At 35.6% G+C, this 25,462-nt stretch overlaps 1 protein-coding gene across 11 annotated transcripts in view; it reads left to right on the top strand.

Annotated features, from left to right (window-relative positions):
* ST7L (suppression of tumorigenicity 7 like) overlaps positions 1-9,555 on the top strand; it is a 39,701-nt gene extending 30,146 nt beyond the window's left edge. For 2 of the 11 annotated variants that reach the window (XR_011558561.1, XR_011558565.1), the window contains exons 15-16: positions 1,533-1,614; positions 9,183-9,555. Coding sequence is in view for 3 of the 11 variants with exons in the window: in XM_070745623.1 (XP_070601724.1) it covers positions 9,183-9,278 (96 nt within the window). In the remaining 8 variants the exon portion in view is untranslated. Of the gene's footprint in view, positions 1-1,532; positions 1,615-1,900; positions 1,964-2,571; positions 4,248-7,251; positions 7,429-9,165 lie in introns of those variants that run through there. The other 9 variants (XM_070745623.1, XM_070745622.1, XR_011558562.1 and 6 more) reach the window with 8 other exon arrangements.
* The last annotated feature ends 15,907 nt before the right edge of the window (positions 9,556-25,462 follow it).

Below are 25,462 nucleotides of genomic sequence, written 5' to 3'. Positions count from 1 at the left end.
CAAAAACCATTCTGATAACTGAATTTGATGAATTTGCTGCCCATTTTCCAAAAAAGGAAATGTGATATTATGGCTTTTAGCCACCAACTCTAATTCTCAGTGTACTAAAATGTTTCAAACTATTTTGAATTTTCAATATTTCTGCATAAATATGACCTAAAACATGATCCATTGTCCACATAAGTCCTAAAATTAGATAGAGAACCCAATTAAAAATGATAATTTATTATAATAAAGTATTAATTTATCTCAATAAAACAATGAACAAGTATAATTATCCAAAGCTACATAATTGTGTGTGGCAAAAGTATGTGAATCTTTCCTTTCTGATGTATCCACCCTTTAGCTGCAATTAAACATTTCTGACAACTCTTGATCAGTTCTAAATGTTAGCCCATTCCTCCTTACAGATAGCTTCAATTTAGGAATTTTGGTTGGCTTCCTTATGCTTGCTTCAAGTCCTTCCACAATGATTTAATTTCTAGGATTAAGGTCAGGACTTTGATTTGATCACTCCCAAACATTAACTTTCTTCTGCTTTAACCATTTGTCAAGTGCATGACTCACATACTTTTGCCACACACATAAATATGTGGGTTGGGTGATTTTCTTTAATAAATAAATGAGTAAGTTTTGTATTTATACAAAAATACGTGGCTGAGAGGGAATTTGAATTCAGTGTTATGTGTACTAGCACAATTGGATCGTTCCAGACACTATTTCTCTCAAGGTTGTGTCTGAAAAAACTCGTAAGAAACTCATTTAGAAATTTGTACCTGTTTCTAAATTTTAAAGATTGGTACATACTGAAACTCTTCCAAATTCCTCATGAATGCAAATTGTATTTTTTTTAAAAAAAAGCTCACCACTATTTCTCTCCATTTAAAGACATTTTAAGTGGACATATTAGATAATCTCAGCTAATCAGTACCATTAGCAATATATAATCTTGCAAAAGAACAAACTTAATATATTTATTCAGTGGAATAGTATTAGTTTTTATATTTTTACTGGATCATATTTCCATTGTTTCCTATACAATCAGATTGCCAGACAAAACTAGCCAAATAGCAAAAACTTGTTGGGAAGCCAAAACCCACAGAGAATCTTTTAATAGCTGTAGTGTATGCACAATGGAATATGACAGCAAAAAGCCCAGATTTGGCAGAATCGTTCCATGGAACTGAATGAAGTCCAGTAGGGTACAGAAATGTTGGCCTACTTTTGTTTCAGCTGGAAAGGGCTTCAGAATTTGAAGTTCTGCCTTCCAGAAGCTTTGGATGTCCCACTGGGAATGGTTACTATAACTAAACTGCATGGTTGTTTAACACGAAGAGGAGGAAAGTCAGTAGTGTGTCTTAGAGTTCTTTATTACAAAACAACTGAATCTGCACTAGATTTATATACTATGAAAACCTATACATGGAATACTGACTTTGCACAACAGTCTTCATCTTTATGTAACCTTATTAAAGATGCAAGTAGGATGAAACAATTAAGGACCATCTGATATCTCTTTCCTTTCATCTTAGATGGTACCTCCTAAGAGCTGAAGTAACAGGGGTAGCTTTATTACGAAGCAATGCAAAACAGTTATTGATGACTGTTTCCAAGGTATGCAACATTTTCCTGTTGATAACTTGCATTTGCTTACGTTTAATTTTAAGAACCATCCCTAGTATTGAATGCTAAAGGAAATGGATTAATTTTATCCTGTGAAATTTGCAGTCAACTAAAGTTAAGACTAAGAGGTTAAATCCATTGTTTTGTGTAGTTGTAAAGTTGGTATAAAGTACATGTTCCTGACAAAAATCCATTTTAATACTTTCCTATCTTGTAAATTTACTTTGATTTGTAAATGTAGTTTTCAGTGACATCATTACTCTGGTTTACTTTATAGGGATTTTACCCACATGACGAATTAGAAATGGATAATAAGGACTTTTAATTGTGCTTGGATTTTATAGTATATCACAAACAAATATAATTAAACACCAAGGAATTTTATTTTGGGCTGCATGCTTGAAATGGCTGTTTTAATGCACTTTTAAAAACCTAGCATGAAGAGATGAATATTTATTGAGGCTTTTCAATTCCTGTACCCATTTAGGTTATTATTAAGTAATCTGAAGATTAATAAAGATAACATTGTGCTTTTGTTGTGTTCCTGTATGTAAAGAACTTTAAATTATCACATTAATCCTTACAAAGGAACTCAATGAAGTTCAGTCTTGATTTTATACTGCAAGATTTAAATTGCTATAACTCTTAGCGATTATTCTACTTCAGCTCATTTAATTGACCAGTGTACATTTATTTGTAGGTGGTCCTTGTTTTGTTTTCACAAATTAAAATAATAATAATAACAACAGAGTTGGAAGGGACATTGGAGATTTTCTAAACCCCAGGTCTAAACCCCTGCTTGGGCAGGAGACCGTACACTACTTCAGACAAATGGTTATCCAACATCTTTTTAAAAATTTCCAGTGTTGGATCATTCACGACTTCTGGAGGCAAGCCGTTCCACTGATCAATTGTTTTAATAATAATTGCTTCTTGTCCTACCCTTAGGTGCTTCAAAGAATAGCCTGACTCCCTCTTCTTTGTGGCAACCCCTGAGATATTGGAACATTGCTATCATGTCTCCCCTAGTCCTTCTTTTTATTAAACTAGACATACCCAGTTCCTGCAACCATTTTTCATATGTTTAAGCCTCCAGTCCCCTAATCATCTTTGTTGCTCTTCTTTGCACTCTTTCTGGAGTCTCAACATCCTTTTTACATTGTGGTGACCAAAACTGAATGCATTATTTCAAGTATGGCCTTACCAAGGCATTATATAATGGCATTAACACTTCACTATCCCTCTGTTAATGCAGCCTAGAACTGTGTTGACCTTTTTGGCAGCTGCTGCACACTGCTGGCTCATATTTAAATGATTGTTCACTAGGACTTCAAGATCTCTCTCACAGTTACTACTGTTGAGCAATGTACCACATATACTGTACCTGTGCATTTGTTTTTCTTGCCTAAGTGTAGAACCTTTCTTTTTTCACCATTTAATTTCATTTTGTTTGATAGTGCCCAATGTTCAAGTCTGGCAAGATCCTTCTGTATCTGGAGAGTTGGCTATTCCTGCTAGATTGGTGTCATCTGTAAATTTGATGAGTTCCCCATCTATCCCTTCGTCTAAGTCTTTGATGAAGATCTTGAAGAGTATTGGTCCTAAAATAGAGCCCCGGGCCGGGGTACTCCACTGCATACTTCCCTCCATGTAGATGCAGTTCCATTGAGTGTGGTTGGTTAGCCAGTTTTGAATCCACCTGGTGGTGTGGCTGTCTAACCCACATTTTTCAACTTTATCTAGTAGTAGATTATGGTCTACTTTATCAAATGCCTTACTGAAGTTAAACTCACTTAAAACTTGTTCAAATTTGTCTTCATTGCTAACATAATTTCAGTTGAATTGGTATCTTGTCCATACACACACTTTTAAATAGTTTTCAGATGATTGGTATTATGAGTTGTGATCGTATTTTTCCATAGCAGTAGAAAGTGCTATTTGATAGTATTCTGATACTAAGATTGATTAAATATTCCCATGGCAAAATGTATTTGCGTCTCCATATTTTTCTTAATTCTTCCCCATGAAAATTAGTTCTTTTAATATCTGTTTTTCGCCTGCCTTTTTGAAAAGAATTAAACATGATGGGTTACTATACTGCTTAGAGCCGAGAATGTTTTACTCTGTCTCCAAAGAAAGAGTACATTTTAAAGTACATTCAGTCAATAAACTTATTAGAATTTGCTAATTAGGTAGGTAGGTTTGCTGTTATAGAAATGATTAGTATAAAATGTTATAAAAATAAAAAGTTGAGGTTACGTTTTATCATCTTATTCTACTGGGCCAAAAATTTGAAAGTCAATGCTTTTCTTCCCCCTTTACTCTAGACTTTTTTCTCTTTCTCTTCTTCTCCTTTGTTTTCCTGTTTTCATTTTTATTTCTTTGTATGTATTTATGTTTTTATAAACTAATAAAATTTTAACTAAATGAAACTTATTATTGCCTGATAAAACATATTTTAGTGATATAAATGTATAATTAAAGTCTAACATGACTGAAGTGGTTCGTAAATATGCAAACATGTATAACATTTATAAAAGATAAGGAAACAATGTATTTTAAAGGATAATTAAAAAATGTTAGTTCTAATTTTTATAAAAATCTATTAAAAATTAATTTCCTCTTTTACTGCTTGAAGCTGCTAAATAACAGTTAATTATCTGATGAAGGATTGGTCAGATATACAATATATATTTAAATATTTTTGTAAGACCTGCAATGTATAGGAATTCTTCAATTTACAATCACAATTGACCCCAAAATTTCTGTTGCTAAGTAAAACATTGATTAAGTGAATTTTTTCCCATTTTACGACTTTTCTTGCACAGTTGTTAAGCGAATCACTGCTACAGTTTTGTTAGGTGAATTTGGCTTCCCTGTTGATTTTGCTAGAAGAAAATTGCAATAGTTTATTGCATGATCCCGGGGCACTGGAACCATCATAAATATGAGTTATTTGCCTAGCATCATGTGGCAAGGGGGATTGTAAGTTTGAAAAATGATCATAAGTCACTTTTTCAGTGACATTGTAACTTTGAATGGTCACTAAATGATCCATTTTAAAATCGAGGACTACCTATCTTATTTATTATTTTGTTAATATAACATTGTTTTGAACATTTGTTTATCTTGTGTAACTGGATTTTTTTTAAAGCATCTCTTTTCAAAAATTGATGTAATTGCACTTGTATTCAATCCATGGAAAGAGAAGGATCCATTATTCTTTCAGATTACAGTTGAACAAAATAACATTATAATAGTTATTAATAGTTGATATACAGAATAGTGTATATTAGCAAAATAGAGTTTATAGAGTTCATATAGCAATCCATAAAATTTCTGAAAAGAAATAAAATGTATGAAAAATACTGATATACTAAAAATTACATATATTTAAGATTAAGTTATAAAATTACTTTACAATGTTATCAAAAAACCATACTCAAGAGTAACCTAAAATTACATAGTTTTAGGTTAATTTTTGTTCTAAACAATTGTCAGGTTATATATTTTGCTTGTGGTTAGATTGAATAATAGTTATCATGTTCCACTAATTCAATTATCCAGCTAAATTACCGGTAAATAATAATCCAATTGAAACTAATTTTGGCAATTTAAAATTAAATCACTATTACGGTGTGCAAGAAGAAATTAAATGTAGGGTGTATTCTACTAGGGAACATGTTTAGAAATAAATTTATTTATTTTATTCGATTTTTATGCCGCCCTTCTCCTTAGACTCAGGGCGGCTTACAACATGTTAGCAATAGCACTTTTTAACAGAGCTACCATATTGCCCCCACAATCCGTGTCCTCATTTTACCCACCTCAAAAGGATGGAAGGCTGAGTCAACCTTGAGCCGGTGATGAGATTTGAACCGCTGACCTACAGATCTACAGTCAGCTTCAGTGGCCTGCAGTTCAGCACTCTATCTGCTGCTCCACCCCAGCTTCATGGCCCATAGTTCCAGTTGTTCCCAAATGACAGGGACAGACCCTCACTCTAAAATGAAGAGATTATCTTCCAGGAAATATGAAGACATGCTAAAATACGCTTGGGCAAAAGCCTGCAATATTTTGCAGTAGCAAGATCATTTTAATATTTAGCCAGGGCAAAAGTTTTATTTTATTTTATTTTTTTTTGGGGGGGGGGGCTGCAATCTTAAAAAAGAAGTTCCAAGCATTATCTTTGTACAAATCAATTATTTGCTGTTCAGCAATTTCTTTAAGTTTGGGAATATCCAAAGAATGTAGAGCTGTTATAGATAAGCCAATTATATATTATACCGTAATTTTATCTCCAAGGCAGTCTTCAAGTTGAGTAAAAAATATCTAATAGCGTCAGTAGGTCTGGACCCTCAGGGAAGAATGTTGATTAGTTGATTTTACTTATTCAAGGTCAGGCTATGACTGAATTAAGATGTACCTACAATCAAAAGAAAATTGGGGACAATCAAGGACTTTAAAGATCTTTAATATGTTGGATCAAAGTCCAAGAGGGAAAATTTATTGGAGATTCAGGCCTGTATTCTGTCTTGACTTGGAACTTCTAATTATAGAGGGGATATAAAAGCCACATTTTGAAAATTGAATCTAAGAATGAAAATCACATACTTCATGGTGAACTTCACAGCATGCATAATCTATGGCCCCCTCCTCCAGTCAGAAGGCCTAAGAATCAGAATCTAATAATATCAAAGTTTTTAGTTTGTAGTATTTCATATTTATTGATCTGTCAGCCATATTTTGTTAAGTGCTACTGTTTTAGAGAAGACTTGGTATTCGGTTAATTTAGAATGAACTTTTCTTCAGCACCATAGAAATCAGAAGGATATCTTTTCTAAGTGCCACGAATGAAATTGGAAGAATGACTGATCTGATCTGAACATACAGAATTATACATCTGAACAATATAGAACATACAGAACAATTGAATTATGTTATAGCAAAATGTTTATGATCTACTTAACTTAAATTATACTTATGTAATAATTTGTTGTACTGCTTCCCAATCTTTAAAAAAATAGCTGTAGAGAATATAATTTTAGAAAATTTAAATAGACTAATATTGAGTCTGCCATATTTCATTTAAAAAAATATATTAGATAAAAAATAACAGTTTATTTCCAGATTGCTGTATTGATTCATTTGATTGATGTACATATTAATTTCTACTACAATTCTTTTATTTCAACTTTTCTAAGAAGCCAGCATGATTTTTCTTGCATATCAGTGCTACATGTTATAAACTGTTGAAAGACATACAAGAGTTCTGATGATTTTATCTGTGTAATTATCAAACTCTGGGATCAATTTCTTGTAGTATTTCAGGCTGTCATTCTTAACTACCAAAATATTTGTGCCTAATTTAACTCATGAAAAACAAAAGAGAAAAGTACATTAGGACAATTTTATTGCTGTGTAGACTTTGTTTCTCAGCCCATAACATTTAAATTGACTTTGCATTTCATCTAAGTGCACATATGTGAATTCTAAATATTCAGCTTCAGAAAATACTTGCAGTGGGGGGGGGGGGGGAGGTTTCCAGTATTCTAAAATCAGGCTGTTTCTTATATTGATTTCTCTTCTGAGTGTTATTCCATATCATATTGCAATTGTTTCTTTCAGTGATAATCCTAATGCCGTGATCACTCTCACAAACATATGCATTAGGAAATGCTTGGAATAAAATGTGCTTGAAATATCTTTTATATACTTAAAGAAGCCATGTCCTGCTTCAGACTTCCTTGATTGTTTCAGAAGCTGTTCTTGAAATTGCCTTGTAGACTTGGGTAAAGAAGATAGGTACTTGCTTTACTATTTTTTTGCTTTCCTCAATTTCACAACTATTCCATTGCAGGAATATCCCAAGTTACTTCCTGAATTTTCTATAGGTTTTAATTTAAATTAATTTAATTTAATTTAATTTATTAGATTTGTATGCCGCCCCTCTCCGGAGACTCGGAGCGACTATAGCCATATCAGTTGTAGCCTCAGAGTTTCTGATGCTGGTGAGAATCAGAAGGCATCAATTCATAGTTGGCATAGTCATTGGCATTATATTTTCTGCTGCCTTCTGTTGGTTTTAGGAGAAACTTTTAGTTTCTTTAGTTTTACAGAATTTAAGTTTTATAGAATTGTGTTGATTTTCCCCCCATAGATGCTATAACATGTATTAAATAGTTTTCCAAAATGAAATTTCAAGTTTTACTCAGAGTGTTCTTTTTAATTAAGATTAGTTTTATACAGTATTAAATTGTCACCCAATTGCCATTTAATCTGTTTGGTTCAACTCATGTTCTTTTAAGGATCTGGATTCTATTTAGATCTAAAATAGATAGTGATCTTTGAATCTCAAAACCCCAGTGTTTTTAATTGTATGATCTGATTTTAGAACTGGAATAAATATCTTTACTGTTTTGTTAAGGCTCATTAGGTGACATTGAAGACTTAAGCTGTTCCACAGCTGCTGAACATCTCAGATTTATAAACATTAGAAGCTTTTGCTTATCTACAAGAAATGTATATGGCTTAAAATGTGTAATGAACCAATTCTATATTTAAACCATCTGAAGTAGAGCTCCATAAATTTCATGTGCTTTTATAAATTGTATCTTAATTTATTTTATTGGTGTGAGAGAAGGATGGCATACATAGGTTGATAATTTTTGTTTGTTTCTATGCATAATTTCTGAAACATGAAGAATTGTAGTATGTTGGTAGTAAGATGAAATTATTATAAGGACAGCTTTTAAAAAAATCTGCATCAAAGTTTTACCGATAATATGTTCATGTTGGCATGACTTTTTGCTATGTTAACTTTGTGGATTAATTTTACGGCATATGATCTACTAAATGGCTCAGATTGCTGACAGCAATAATGATTGGAAAAATATGATTAATAAATGATGGCTGAATAAATTAATAGAATCTACAGTTCTTACACTACTTGGCTTTTTAATAACAGTTTAAACAGTTGGGCTAAGAATCAAGATTACTATTATTACTTTTTCATGACTTGTCTATGTCTAATAAGGATATTTTTAAAATAATGAAACTGACAAAATTACTTTAAGGGAAAGAACCCTAACATACTGAATATGCTATATTTCAATCAAACCATATTATTTAAAATATTTTTTGTCCTTCTACTTCTGTAAACATTGGTTAAATCTTCCTATTTGTTGGAACATTTTGGGAGTTTGGCTCATCATTTTTAAATCTTTATATTTAAAGTTCCAGCTGCTTCATTTCTTCAGATTTATTGGATTATATGTTTCAAACTAAAATTTTAAGTTTTACACAAATATTTATATAGGCTTTTGCTTAAAAAATGAAAAGGAGATAATTTTTCTCTGCCAGGCAATGTCCCAAGTTTATTATTGTGTGATACCTAGACTATTTCCCATCCTCATTGAAGTTCACTGATATAGGCTGGGAAATATTCCTATTTTTTCTGCCAAAGTTTAAGGCAGTTTAAGTTTGTGGTAATACACACTTGAATAGCTCTCTTGTTAACTTCAGCATAAATTTTTATTACAGCTTTTTTTTTCTTTCAGTTTTTTGGAACTCTTTTGTCACCTTTGAGCTTCTTGATGGAGAAGATTGAACGCCTCATGCCTTCTGGTCTCTGGCATCAGCTGACCCAAATCTGAACACATCTCAGTTCACATGAACTTTAACATCAACGCCTCCTGATTATAAAAGCATTGGCCACTAAAAGTGTTAAGGAAGACTTAGTTAGCTTTTGTTTTACAGGCTGTTAAAAATTTGCTGTACTCCTTCTTAAGCCTAAAATATTGTAGATTTAAAATCCACAATTCCGTATCTGTGTGGGTGAGTGGGGAGAGGATTGTTGTACTTAAGGCTACTGCTTTCTCTCTCAGAAATTCCAGAAAGCAATAAATCTGATAGATCCTATGTTGAAATTTCCTTCTGAAGTGGAGATATGTTTAAATGTTTATTAGCCAAGAATCTAACCCACAGGGCGTCTTACTGACCACTTGCCAAGATGCACGGCCCAGTAGGGGGCCCACTGCCAGTACATCGAGCCTCCTGCTTCTTGCTGTTGCTACATGTTCATTTGTTTACTTCTAAAAGAGAAAGCATTTAACAAGAAAAACAAGAAGAAAGAAGCATAGCCTGTGTTCTGTCGGGCTTTCTGGTAGAATCCTCCCAAAAATTCACAGGTACAAATTTCAGACACACACACGTTTGAAAATTCAAAACAATGTTCTTTATACTGAAAATTCACTTAAACCAAGCCCTCTTTTGGTATAGCAAAGAACACTCGTTTCCAAACAAACTGGTAATTTGTACAAGTCCCTTATCAGTTCTGTGATATTTAACTTGCAGCTGTGAGGCAATTCACAGTCCTTCTTTCACAAAGTAAAACACACTTTGCTCTGGTTTAGTTTCAAAGCGGGGAAAAATCAGCACACAAAAAGTCAAAGTCAGTAAAGCAGTCACGAAACACAACAATCAGATAATCCTCCACAATGGCCAAACCCACAGGCTGCTATTTATAGCAGCCTCACTAATTACCACAGCCCCACCCAACCACAGGTGGCCTCATTTTCTTTGATAATAATTTCTCAGTTGTTGTTGCCTATGCATTGCTCTCCGCATGCGTGGCTGTATCATTAACTCTTGTTCTGAATCTAAGGAGGAGCTAGATAATTGATCTCCTTCTGAGCTGTCTGCCACACTCTCCTCCTCCCTGTCACTCATGTCTTCTTGGTCAGAGGAGCCTTCATCATCAGATTCCACAGGGGTGGGGCACAACAGGCCTGCAGCATGTAGATGTCTCCCCCACATCCACAGTCCTTGGGGCAGGAGCTGGGCCAGAGTTAACCACAACAGCCTGCACTTGCTTTAGTTTCTCTATCGTGATCTAAGGTAGCAAGTTGAAGAAAGGGGAGCAAGAAGTACCACAGAGATGTGTTGCTAACGCTAGTCTTGAAGGCAAGAGAGAATTCTGTTGAAACTGCTCTGAACCATTCTTAATTCTGAGAATCTTCCAATTGGTCGCTACATATTATGTTTTTTGAGGATTATCTGATTTACACTTACTTTGGGATTTATTTCATTCTGGGGAGCAAACAGCAAAATAAAATTAACAATAAAATCACAAAGGGAATAATACATGCCCACACATGCCATGCCTAGGCCACATACAAATCCAAGCCAATTTGTATAATTATGCAAGTACATCAGTATTGGGACCATCAATATCTCAAGCATATGCTGTTCCAAAGGACACAGAGTGAGAGACATTGAAAGCATATCCCTATAATAGTTCTTCATCTTTAAGGTAGGAAAGAATATAAATTTTACTTTGGACAAGATCATTTATTGTGCATAATAGAGACTTTGCAGCCTACTCATTTTATTAAGAGTTTAATTGACTGCTGTGTGTACATCTCCTCCCCCATGTTCACTGACCTAAGCAAGTGACAGTTCTTAGCCGACCATTGCCCATTGTAAGAGCTAAGCAGTATTGGTCCTGACTTGCAATTTGATAAAAAAAACTACCTGGCAATCCTGAGACTGTTGGCCAGATTAGAGAAAGAAAGCATTGGCAAGCCATTTCTGTACAGTGATCCTTAAAAGTTTATGAACTTCTTTAGGTTCTCAGTATTTCTCTATAAATATAACCTAAAACGTGCTCTGCCATCCACACAATTGCTGGAACTATATAAAGAAAATCAATTAAGCAAATGAATTTAAACATTGTACTTGTTGATTTATTTGCTGAGGGAAAAATACAAAGCTACATGTTTGTCTATTACAAAATATATGTAAACTTTATTTCAGTAATGTTTTGGAGTGGCCAACTTAAAGTCTTGACGTTAATCCTAAAGAAATTGTGAGGAAGGAATGGAAGTAAGCAGTTCATGTGAGAAAGCCTCTCTTAGTTTGAAGATACTCTAATGAGGAATACATTAAAATTTCTTTGGACAGTTACTGGAAATGTTTAGATGCAATTATTGCTGCCCAAGTGGGGGCATGCCGTTGACTAAAGCAGAGATTCACATATTTGCCACACACATATTTAGCTGTGGAACAACTGTAATGTTTTTAACTCATTTATTTATCCACTGGCACTATTTATTCAGTTTTAAGATTGCATGGAGGACAGATTATGTTTTTAGGTCACATTTATGTAGAAATACTAAAAATTAAAAGGGATTTGCAAACATTTAAACACTAACTTTGCCAAGACAACTGCTTGACCCAAGAGTGTCTTTACTTTTTTATTGTTCATTGAGGCATAAATCAGAATTTAATAAGTGGATTAGTCACTTGCACTTGTTTCTTAAATTGCTCAACCATTTGTAGAGCTTGATGGAGACTGATACCTTAGAAGGAGTTTCTCCTAACTTCAATAGACTAAATTGATTTTTATCCTTGACCTTTGTCTATCCTGAGTCATTTATAAAGCTCAGTTTATCCCTTCCCCTCCCTTCCCCTTTCTCCCATCTAGCTGTCTTAGTTTTGAACAGCGACTATATGAAGGGAAGTGGGAGAACTAAATGCCTGAGTAATAACATTTTAGTATTGGATGACAGGTGTATTTCTCAACTGCTAGACATTATTAAAGCATGGCCAGTTTACAAGGCATACATAAACAGCATACAAGAATAGAGATTTATCTGTTGCAAAAACACACACTTAAATTTACAGAAAATGGCTGCTCTTTCTGAAGTAAATTTATATTTCATAGATGCTTTGAAGATCATTCATTTCTCTATCTCATAGGATTTTCCTTTGCTGTATTTCATAAATGGATATTGTAAGGCAGATAACAGCTTGTTATCCATAAGCCTATGATAGTGTTCTTGATTATTTGGGGATCATTCCCCATTACCACTTGATAAATATGTCACTTACCACTCTATCTGTAGTGGTGTTTGCATTCATTTGTGACGAGACAAGAAAGAGGAAACAGACGGCTGGGTCTATGCAGCGACTAGGAGGTAAAACTCGAATGTTATCTGCCGAGTGAACATAAGCCACAGGAGTAGTTTCTCACGGTGGTATCTCTCTAATGATTAATGGTCATGCTGTACTCATCCAATTTCACTTTGCCATCCACAGAGGCCCATAAGGTAAGCAGCATAATGCTTTTTAAAATTGAATCTTTTCCAACTCATGTGTGGGGTTATAAAGGAAGCAGAGTCTCCTGTGCATCACTCCCTAAGGCTGGTTTCTCTCACTGTCTTCTCTTTGACATGAGTGTACTAGAATGGGATAAGCTTGCAAACAGGGCTGGCCATGTTCTGCAATATCTGTTGCTATCAATAATTCTTACTCTGTGCTACTTTCATACACACAGACACACACTTAATCTGCCAAAATATTTCTTTGTGCTGTGCTTTCAGTTCCTTATGCCACTTCATATTCCTATGGCATTGCTTCTAATTGCAGATTTACTTAACACAGGTGTAAAATTATGTTATGTTTGCCGCTGATCATATGGAGTCTATTTGCTCCATGTTGGATATCTTGCTTTAATTTTGCACTCCTTGTTTTTATGTGACACATTTATTCTAAATTTTAGTAGCCCCAAGTAATAGTCTTCATGTTAGTTACCTATTGTATCAGCACTCTCATGCTTTATTTTTTCTATATACTGCTTGTTCTCTTTTTCTTTTTCTCTCTTCTAATTGAGTTGGCAGAACAGCTAGATTATTGTTGCCAGACTCCTGAATGAATAGTTTGTATATTTTTAAAATTTAAAGGTAGGTTCATAGATTATCAAATGTGATGTAGAGGTAAAATAACATTTTTTAAATTCTCTTGAAGAAGAATAAAATTGAAAGAGACCTGTAAGTATACAAAATTTATGTACAGTATACCTTGAAGGAAAGAAAAAAATGCACTAGGTACCAGACTACATCTCTAACTGTTGTTAGACAAGATACTATACCCTGTATTGCCTGGTACCTTCCAGTCCTGAAGAACAACATCAAGTGCATAACAGTATTATAGATTGGTTTTCAGGTGGTGAAGGTAAAGTACCATATTTTCCAGAGTATAAGAAGCACCAGAGTATAAGGTGCAACTTAGTTTGGGGGGAGGAAAATAGGGAGGGGGTAATCTACCCACCAAGTATTTGTCTGGCTGAAATCCTTAGTCAGCTTCAGCACATTATTTTATCCCTTGGTTAGGGCTGAAAAAAATCTGAGGAAGTAGCAATGAAAACAAGCCTGTAAAAACTTAGGGCTAGAAGAAAAACTTTGGAGGGGGTAGGAATGAAAAAATCTTGCAAGCCGGGAAGATAATTGTCCGGGTCCCGGCCTATATAGTTTAGATATAGTATGTTTGTGTGTATGTCTTGTTTTTAAATAAGGGGTTTTTAGATATTTTTAAATATTAGATTTGTTATTGTACATTGTTTTTATTATTGCTGTGAGCTGCCCCGAATCTACGGAGAAGAGCGGCATACAAATCTAAATAATAATAATAATAATAATAATAATAATAATAATAATAATAATAATAATATAATTAGCACCTCGTTAGGGCTGAAAAATCCTTTTTGGGAGGGAGTAGCAATGAAAACAAGCCTGCAAAGACTTAGGGCTGGGGGAAAAACTTCGGAGGGAGTAGAAATGAAAAAATCCTGCAAACCAGGAAGATCATTAGCACTCATTAGCTTTGGAAAAACCCTACATTTGAAGTATAAGATATACTCAAATTTTCAGCTTCTTTTGTGGGGGAAGGTGCGTCTTATACTCTGAAAAATACACTATTTCAATTGCTAGATCTTCCTTAAGGAAGGTTTGAATTTCTCAAAGAAGCATTTTATACAGATCAGTGGATTAAATTGCTCTCCTGAGTAATTAAAAGATAATTCCATTGTACTTCTTTTATGCAAGTACTATTAAAATTGTACATTCTGTCAGTTCACTTAATACAGCTTTCAACTCTTGAATAGAAAACTAATCTAAAACTAAAATATATAGATTGCAAAGTCACAGTAACAAGTGCTCCATGAACTTCCTGAGCATCTCTCAATGTAGCTAGTATAGAAGAGCTTGTCATCTTAAGTATAATTGGCCTTCCTGTCAAATTCCTCTAATTATTCCTCAAATACCTTTAAGCAATTTTTCTTGAATTCAGTTGAAATACAGCTTTCTCTATCTTGAGATCAGATGAGTGTAAAGAACTGGTGAGGCCCCATTCTTGAAGGGTGTTTTCATATTATCCCAATCACCCCATCTAAGTTTATTTAAGGTCATAGAATTTACATTTTTCTGGCCTAAGAAACTAATGATAGGATTGAATGCTGAAAAATCTTAAAGCAGCTTCTGGGATCATAAATAATAAAATCAAAATGTCATAAGGGAACAGAAAAGAGAAAGAGCAGAGCCTTATTATCTTGAATCTGGCAAGTGCTTGTCAGATTGTGGATTTATTTCGCATAGTCAAATCACAGTGGTTGTAGTATGATTAAGATGACGCATATACAAACCAAGCTGACAGTCACAATTGTAGTGCATCTTAGTTGAATGTTCATTGAGGAGCTTGGCTGCTTATAACTTATAAAGATTTGATTGAATTTCCCTTTAAACTGAATCTTCAAGACACTGAATAAGACTCAACATACTGCCCAAGTTTGAGTCTTCGGAGAAGGGCAGCATACAAATCTAATATTATTATTATTATTATTATTATTATTATTATTATTATTATTATTATTATTATTATTATTTAGATTTATATGCTGCCCTTCTCGGAAGACTCCAATTATTATTATTATTATTATTATTATTATTATTATTATTATTATTATTATGTCAATACAACACAGCAAACGAGATCACTATGCTGGATTTCGTATTTCATCACCAGTCGGGCGCTTCCCAAGCACCTAGGGCTGCGTGATGTAGCGGCAAATTATGTTTGCCGATCCCAGTAAAGCGGCCTTTTGCAATTGACAGATGGACATTTTGTCAATTCCGATGGTTTTCAAATGTCCACTGAGATCCTTTGGCACTGCGCCCAGCGTGCCGAGTACCACTGGGACCACTTTCACTGGCTTATGCCAGAGACGTTGCAGCTCGATTTTTTGATCTTTGTATTTCACTAATTTCTCTAGCTGCTTCTCCTCAATTCTGCTGTCCCCTGGGATTGCGATGTCGATGATCCATACTTTCTTTTTCTCCACAATCAGGATGTCTGGTATGTTATGCTTCAGAATTCGGTCAGTCTGAAGTTGGGAGTCCCACAGTAGTTTTGCTTGCTCATTTTCGACCACTTTTTCGGGCTTATGATCCCATCAGTTCTTTGCCACTGGTAAATGGTAGTTCCGGCACAAGTTCAAGTGGATCATCTGTGCCACAGCATCGTATCTATGCTTGTAGTCAGTCTGTGCGATCTTTTTGCAGCAGTTGAGTATGTGATCGATTGTTTCATCTGTTTCTTTACAGAGTCTGCACTTTGGATTGTCTGTTGATTTTCCAATTCTGGCTTTGACAGCATTTGTTCTAATGGCCTGTTCTTGTGCCGCCAGTATTAGTCCTTCTGTCTCCTTTTTGAGTGTTCCACTTGTAAGCCATTATTATTATTATTATTATTATTATTATTATTATTATTATTATTATTATTATTATTATTCAATGGACTTGCTAGATGTGCAGAAGTTGAAACATTCAAATGAACAAAGCAGAGGGGGTGATGGGCCCTGAGAGATGTAGTGGAGATACTGACACAAACAATGGTTCAAATAACTGACTAATGACTTAATCACATCTGGAAATCCCCTTTGCTAGAGCAATGAGTGCTACTCAACCTCAAGCCTCCCACCATCGCTGCTACCGGTTCCTAGAACCGTACCGTATCGGTAGCAACCCATCATATTGTCCTCTACCTAAAATCCAATGGAAGTCAATTCACCATAGGCAGCTTGTATTCATGGTTGTTTCACACAAGCTTTGCGAGTAACTTCAGGAAAAAGATTAGTGATGTAGTTCTTAAAATTAAATTCTGTCTTGTACGACCTAATCTAAATCTGAGGAGCTTTATTTATTCTTTCCCTACATTTAGGAATTATTGCAGGAGTGCCAAAGCTTGAGGATTCGTGACTCCACGCAAAGCTAGGTTCAGAGGTCACAGTCAAGACCATTAATAACAAGGTGCAAACGGCTGGTTTATATGTCATGTGAAGCTTTTTTACTTATTTCATTTATGCACTTCGGGGGCTCTGTTTGCTTATGGAGCACTTGGTGTCTGGTACTTATTTAGGAGATTGGGTTCATACAGGCCTTTGAAGGAATGTAGCAAATTGTTCTCCAATGCTGTAATTCTGCAGTGGTAGCTGAACTTATTTGTCTCTGCTTATTACATAGGTGCTTAGCTCAAAGGTTATTCTTCACTTAAGAAGCAAGAGTTGAATCCCAAGCTCTGCAAACTCACATGATGCTTTGTATCTCTCCTTCTTTCTCATAAAAAGGTGGCTGGCCTTTCATGATAGACATTTAAGAGCTCAAATTGATCTCAGTGATAAGAGACAAGGAGGAGTTCACGCAGGAATAAAGCCATTTTCAGTGAGGGAAAAGAAGCAAGTTAATCTATTATGTGGTGTGTAGGTACATGGTTAATTTGTACAATGACAGATGAATAGAATAAACTCTTTATGCATAGCTGGAGGGTTTTGTGTGGTGGGTGTATATACTGTAGTGCATTGTAGAGAGTTTCAGATTTTCTGTCTCTTTGTGCGACTGGTACAACAATTTTGGCTGATTTATTATCCACTACTCATTAATGATCTGTTATGAGGCAGAATCTTGCAATGTAACCTATTCAACTGGGGGAAATAGCGAAGTGACCTCTCCCCAGATTTGCAAGACATTTTTAATCACCCTGTACCTTCAATTTTCACACTATGTTAATATTCACACTGAGTAACCCACAAGAATCCTAAAATACCTTTCCTATTCAGCTAAAACTAGTGACTGACCACTGGTGTGTGTGTGTATGAAAGAGAGAGAAAGAGAGAGGGAGGGAGGGAGAAGAGAGGAGAGAAATGGCAATATTTGGGGAGGAGGATCACTGAATATACTACTCTACATGGATTATTCTAAGTTGTCTGCCATTTTAAAGTTCCCAATTTGAAAAGCTTCAAATGAGGGGTTTTTTTTCTTCTTGTTCTTTACTGTCAAAAAACCTTTAATATTTTCCACTGTTCTTCCCAAATCTTCTTTTTCCTAAATTCTCTTATTAAGATGGCCGCTTCTCAGGGCAGAGAGAGAAGCAACACCTTTCCTCAATTAGAATTATGATTATTCTAATAAAAAATTAAAATCTAGCCTATTCTAGCCATCCTTTATTTTTATTTTATTTTCTTTCCCATCCTTTCTGCAACCCAACAAGAGAGACAGCATAATCATAACTGGGAAAAAAATAAGCTGCCAACCTGCCTTCCATTAAGGACCTGTATACCGCACGAGTCAAAAAGAGGGCTGTGAAAATATTTACAGACACCTCACACCCTGGACACGAACAGCTTCAACTCCTACCCTCAAAATGACCATATAGAGCATTGCACACCAGAACAACTAGATATAAGGACAGTTTTCCCTGAACGCCATCACTCGTGCTGGTCAAAGCAATGGAAACTGCAGCTTAATGTTTCCAAATGTAAAATAATGCACTTGGGGAAAAGGAATCCTCAATCTGAGTATTGTATTGGCAGTTCTGTGTTAGCAAAAACTTCAGAAGAGAAGGATTTAGGGGTAGTGATTTCTGACAGTCTCAAAATGAGTGAACAGTGCAGTCAGGCGGTAGGGAAAGCAAGTAGGATGCTTGGCTGCATAGCTAGAGGTATAATAAGCAGGAAGAGGGAGATTATGATCCTGCTATATAGAGTGCTGATGAGACCACATTTGGAATACTGTATTCAGTTCTGGAGACCTCACCTACAAAAAGATATTGACAAAATTGAACAGGTCCAAAGACGGGCTACAAGAATGGTGGAAGGTCTTAAGCATAAAACGTATCAGGAAAGACTTAATGAACTCAATCTGTATAGTCTAGAGGACAGAAGGAAAAGGGGGGACATGATCGAAACATTTAAATATGTTAAAGGGTTAAATAAGGTCCAGGAGGGAAGTGTTTTTAATAATAAAGTGAACATAAGAACAAGGGGACACAATATGAAGTTAGTTGGGGGAAAGATCAAAAGCAACGTGAGAAAATATTATTTTACTGAAAGAGTAGTAGATCCTTGGAACAAACTTCCATCAGATGTGGTTGGTAAATCCACAGTAACTGAATTTAAACATGCCTGGGATAAACATATATCCATCCTAAGATAAAATACAGAAAATAGTATAAGGGCAGACTAGATGGACCATGAGGTCTTTTTCTGCCGTCAGTCTTCTATGTTTCTATGTTACTCTGCTTAACAAATAATTTCCTCAATTCTGTCAAACAATTTACTAAGTCTGCACTACTATTAATCTTCTCATTGTTCCAATCACCCATCTCCTCCCACTTATGACTGTATGACACTTTGTTGCCTGTATCATTACAATTTATATTGACTGGTTCCTAATATGATTTGATTGCTTATTACTATCCGCACTATCATTGTGTTGTACCTTATGACTCTTGATGAACTTATCTTTTCTTTTGTGTACACTGAGAGCATATGCACCAAGACGAATTCCTTGTGTGTCCAATCACACACTGGCCACATGACCATGGAAAAGTCTTTGGACAATGCTGGGTCCCTTGGCTAAGAAATGGAGATGAACACCACCCACTAGAGCTGGGCGCAACTGGGCAGGGGACACCTTTAGCTTTTATAAAGCAGAAGAATATTCCCTTTGTTTGTAATCTCTTTATAAACAATACACTGCAATTTCAATGTTTAGTAATGCTTTTTTTTTTCTGATCTGAATCTTTTGCTGGATTTTTTCATGAACTGGGTTCTTACACTGAATTGCCATGTTTTTCCTTTCAGTCTAGCTGCAGGCTGTCATCAGTTACACAACCAACTGAACAACAGCCCCATTCTCCATGAATCATCAGCCAAGACCAAAGGCAACAACCTTTCTCCACTCTTTCCCCACTAGACATTGCCCCTGGCTACAGTATAGAGCTGGCTGGGTCACCCTGGCTGGTCTCCTGTGCAGTAATAATGTGCTTGAAGATTAGGCTCAAAAAATCCTCTCCCACACAGGTCATGGCAGGCCACACAAATATTAGTTCAAACATCCCCATAAATTGTCCCCAGGGGGAGCAGACCAGCAGTCACCTCTTTTCATGGTATGCATCTTACTCACCTCAAGAGGAAAATTAGTGGCTGTTAGGATGTGTGAGATGGAATTACTTCTGTGCAGAAGAAAAAGTACAAGAGAATTGGTAATTTTACTTGGGCAGAAACGGAAGACTTTTTCACATATCACAATAGACACAAACCCATGACAACAATTCCAGTAGGGGTTTTTTTTTCATTTTCACATAGCGATGCCCTTGCTGCCTTGCTATTCTTCGATCCATAGCAGAGCCAGTTGATGAAAATGAACAACTCCGTATCCAAAGTAGAACTACGGAAGAGGAAGTGGAGAGGAATTTTGGGCCTACTTGAGGAAATCCAGATGGAATGTTTGGAAAAGTTTCCCCAAAGCCTGAAAACAAAATCCTCATTTTTATTTAAGACATTTGACTGTGCAAACATAGAAAATCTGTCAAACACCCAGAAGAAGAATAATCATGATATATCTTCATGGAATAGTTAGCATCCTGAGTGATGATGGTGTTATTGCTGGCCTTGAGCATGAATTTCCAAAAACGCAGTGCTTCATTGCTTCAAAATGTCCATACAGTATTATTATTGTTGATATTGTTGTTATTTAATAGATTTCTATGCTGCCCTTCTCAGACAACTCAAAATTACCTTATGGTCCACCCACTGATTGTCAGATAACACAATAAACAGTTGCATGGTTTCATGTAGTAAAGATACGGTAAGTCTTTAACTGAGAACCATTCATTTAGTAACCATTCAAAGTTACAACTGCATTGAAAAACTGACCTTTTTTCATAGTTACAGCCTCTAGCATCTCCATGATCATGTAATCAAAATTTGATGCTTGGCAACTGGCTCATATTTATGATGGTTGCAGTGTCCCAGGATCATGTGATCATGTTTTGTGACTGACAAGCAAAATCCATGGAGAAGCTAAAGTAACTAAACAACCAGATTTCTAACTTACCAACTGCAGTAATTCACTTAACAATTGTGACCCAAAAAACCTCTTAAAATGAAACAAATGTCTCACTTAACAACATAAATTTTGGGCTCAATTGTGGTAAGTCATGGGCTACCTAGCTTAGACACAATGTTGGAGATAGAAGTTACCACCCCTGTGATCATGAGATCTCAGTTTGGTTGTTTGGCAACCAGCTCACATTTATGACCTGTTGCAGCACTCGGTGGTCATGCAATCATGATTTGCCACTTTTCTTTTTGCTGATTTCTGGTAAAACATTGAGGAAGCTTGAGTCCATCATAAAAATTGTCATCAAGTTGTGTCTGACTCAACTTATGACTGCAATGACTTATGATGAAGTTCCAATCCAAACTGTGGTTGCAACTCAAGAACGATCTGTGCTTTATCATTACTATCAAACTAGTGATATACTGTAAAGGTGGCATATTAGTTACCAAGGATTGTTGGAGCTGCAATTAACATTTAAATTCATTCATGCTATATTCAAAAAACTTGCATCTGCATGCGAGTCTGCGGAGAGGGGCGGCATACAAATCCAATAAATAATAATAATAATAATAATAATAATAATAATAATAATAATAAATAATAAACTACATAGCAAGCATGTATTTCTGATAGACCTGCCATAATTCACTCTCCAAGTGCTCTGTCCCAGTTCTTTGTGATCCATCCTTAAAACAATTAAGCTCCCCCCACTGGCTGCTTATATCAGACATGTGAAAAGTGAAGATTATTAGAACACGATCTTCTGGGGGGATTGTTTTAGACACTTAATAGGCATAATTTAGGAAGGCCATCTGAGTAGAACAGAGAATCCCTGACAAGACTCATCCCTTTTTAAAAGCAGCCCTAGATAGAAAACATCTGCTTTTTAAGAGAAATGTGCACATTCAGTGGAAAAATGAGTGGAGTAGATAAATTATGTAAAAAAAGCACATACAAAGCTCTGGTTGTTAGAGTTACCAAAGAGAGAGAGAGAGAGAGATGATTTGTCCTTTTGACTGTCTCATCTAAGAGTTTAAAATAGTCCACCCTATCTTGGACCCCTTCAGATGTGATACCCCATATTTTCCAGCAATTGAAGAAAAGCAAAATGAGGGAGCTATCAGGTAGGATACAAATACATCTAGGTTATTTTGTACTAGCATTGCCTTGCTCTGATAACACTTTTCCATATACTTGTACCAGGGCAATTTGAGATTGATGCTGTTCTTTTAGGTTTTTATGTCATTGGGTTTCTGACCAGATTAACCAGCTAGGCTTCTGCTTCATAATAAACATTGCAAAGGGTTCAAAAAAGTGTCATTTTTGTCACACTTTCCTGAAACTATGGGATACGGTGACTTCTTCCTGGCGAGGATCCTTACTTTGTTTTTCTTAGAACCTCAGAATTATCATTACATTTAGAATACAATAGAATATAATTTTTATTGGCCAAGTATGATTGGACACACAAGGAATTTGTCTTGGTGCATATGCTCTCAGCGTACATAAAATAAAATATACGTTTGTCAAGAATTATTACATGGAGAGATGTTACCTCAGGGATATATCCTAGTCTTGAAATGTTCAACAATTTTCTTAGAAGCTTACATGAATGTTACAATAGTTGCAGTGAAAATAAGAATTTTATTGGGGATTGAGAACATTGCAACTAGGAAAAAGTTATTTATTCCTGACAGACTCGTGATGCTTCCTTTTAGTTTCAAAGAAAGTGAAATATATGGAAGATGGCAGGATTTTCTGCACACTAAATCATTAATGCTGTATATATCTAATCATCTAGCATATAAAATCATATTTCCCTGATCATGTTACTTTTAAAGACTGAAATTAATTCTTAATAACTGCGGATCAAATGGTGACATAGTCACCATCAAGACAGTTTCTGGAGTGTTGTCTCAATTGAGCTGCAACTCATTCTTGATCAAATACAGAGCAGAGCAAAGGGGAAGCAGCTGTGGAAGGGAGGATACCCCTCTTACTCAGCTCTTTGGATGGTAGGGGCAACACCATCTGCCCCTCTTCTAAGTATCTGTCAACTTCATCCCACTGTAGAGAAGAATCTCATTCTAGTAAACAGGAAAAAAGTCACCTTGTGGAAAGATAGGCAGCAACCAAATAAATAAATAAATAAAAAGTTAAAAGCTAGTTCCCATGAACATCTACAGGGGTAGGCAAAGTTGGCTCTTCTGTGACATGTGGATTTAAACTCCAAGAATTCCTGAGCTAGCATGATTAGCTCAGGAATTCTGGGAGTTGAAGTGCACAAATCATGGAAGAGCCAACTTTGCCTACCCCCCAGAGATAACATGTTTACTTTGTTCACAGAGTTCTGTTTAGTAATAGGCTTCCAAAATGTGATGGTTGATTTTATTCTATTGCTTATAGGATGTACATAATTACAGAAGATCAAGAAATATTATTGGATTAATATTTAGGGCAAATCAAAATCTCTCTCTCTCTCTCTCTCCTCCTTCCATCTCACTCTTGCTCCCCCTCTCCCCCTCTTCTTCTGTGTCCAGATCATGTCTTATTATTCATCAGATCAGCTTGGCTCTTCCCAATAGTGTTTTCTCAACTATCTCCATTCCTTGTTTAACTTTTCCACCCCGCTGAGTAAACATTTGCCTGTGGGGGAGAAGAAAGCCTTGCTTTTTTTGTAGAGGGAGGCTTAAATGCTAAATTGATGGCAGGTAGGGCAATAAAATGAAGATAAATTAAGGGAGTTCTTTCTAATAGATTAGAACTCAGGGCTGATGAACATGTCTGTTGGGGCAGGTTTGAAAGTCTCTGGACCAAATTCAACTTCTTTTACCTACAAAAATTCCAATAATGCCATTTGAAAAGGGAGCAGCAAGCTTGTGGGCTAGCAGTCTCATTTGGAAGGATTTGGAAGACCTCAGATATGAAGGCATCTGGCTGCAATTTATCCAGATTTGACATAAGCTTGAACCAGAAGACAGGAGAGACAAATCATGCTTGGTATTTGTATAACACTTTCTGGATGATTGCAGGAATTTCAGTCATTGGTACAGCAAGTGTTATGCAAAGTTCTTAGATTACCTGCCCAAGGCTCTAGTACCAGAGGTGGCACACAGAGCACTCTCTGCAGGCATGTGCGCCGTTGCTAGCTGCTTTTTGGTTTCTGGTATGTGCATGCATACCGGCCATTTGGTCTTCGGTTTTCCGGCACTCTGATGCATGTGCTCACATGCACATTGTGGTTTGGGCACTCGCTGCCGAAAAGGTTCTCCATCAGTGCTCTAGTGCATAGAATGAACCTTCACAAGGAGCAGCCTTAACCAGAATGCCATTTGCACTGCAGCCATATATTCCCAAAGGCCAGTCTTACTTTACTTTAGGTTCAAATTGTACTATTGAACTTGCCAGCATCCAGTCTGACCTATAGGCCACCTGGAGCATTTGACTAATCTGAGAGTCATCCTGTATCTATTTCCAGAAGTCCTAGAATTGCAATTTTAAAATAGAATGTAAGACATCATCTAAACTTTCTCTAGAAGTACTCTAGAAATGGTAATATTCTCACTAAGCTTATATTTCTCCCAGGTTTCTTACCTACACACTTGATAAGAACAAGTATTTTCTATGTGTGTGTATATGGTTTATTGCATTAATGTTTTAGTGGCTTTCAATGTTTGCAAGCCACTCAAAGCTGGATTCCCCAAAGCATGAAACATGGGTAGGTTAGTTAGTAAGTAAATAAGTAAGTAATAAACAAACAGACAAATAAATGAATGAATAAATAAATAAATAACATGGATGAAATGATCAGCATCAAAGCAATTACACTGAGTAACAAATACACTTTTATATATTGGAAGATAATATGAAAAAGCAGCAGAGTAATTTCTCATTTTAAAGCAGTATCTGAAAAAACTGTTGGATGCCAGAAACATTTTTGTGCAGCAATTTTGCTTTTGTTTTATTATTAAGTTATCAGCTTGTCTTGATTTTTTTAAAAAAATTAAAAAAGAATGAGTACAAAGGATAAATAATTCTGTGCAATTTTAATACATAAGAACCAATTTAATTTCAAATTTTAAATTAATTATGCATATGCATCAAATAGATTCAACGAATACTCTTAAAGCTGTGAAAGCTATGAGTTTTGCCAAAGTTTCTTCAAACCAAAAAAAAAAGGGTGATATACCTGCAGTCACTATAACCTCTGATCATTATTGATTATAATTCTGTTTTGGCATTAGACACATTTCAAAAATTGACGTTGTTTGAATTTTTCTCAGAATTCATGCAGCCCATCTTAACAGTTAACCATCATCAGTAAAAGGAAAGCCCTAAATTTTAAAAGACTTGCCCAAGACGTATTTCAAATTATTTAATGTACAGGTAGTTCTTGACATACAACCAATCATTTAGTGACTGTTCAAAGTTAAAATGGCTTTGAAAAGAGTAATGTATGGTCATTTTTCACATTTACGACTGTCACAGAATCCTTATTGTCACATGATCAAAATTCAGATGCTTGAGAACTAGATCACATTTATGACAATTGCAGTGTCCCATGGTCATGTGATCACCATTTGCAGCCTTCTGGCAAGCCAAGC

This window comes from Erythrolamprus reginae, chromosome 3 (assembly GCF_031021105.1).
Source record: "Erythrolamprus reginae isolate rEryReg1 chromosome 3, rEryReg1.hap1, whole genome shotgun sequence".
NCBI classification, from domain to species: Eukaryota; Metazoa; Chordata; class Lepidosauria; order Squamata; family Dipsadidae; genus Erythrolamprus; species Erythrolamprus reginae.
This window is presented reverse-complemented; position numbering and strand designations above follow the sequence as displayed.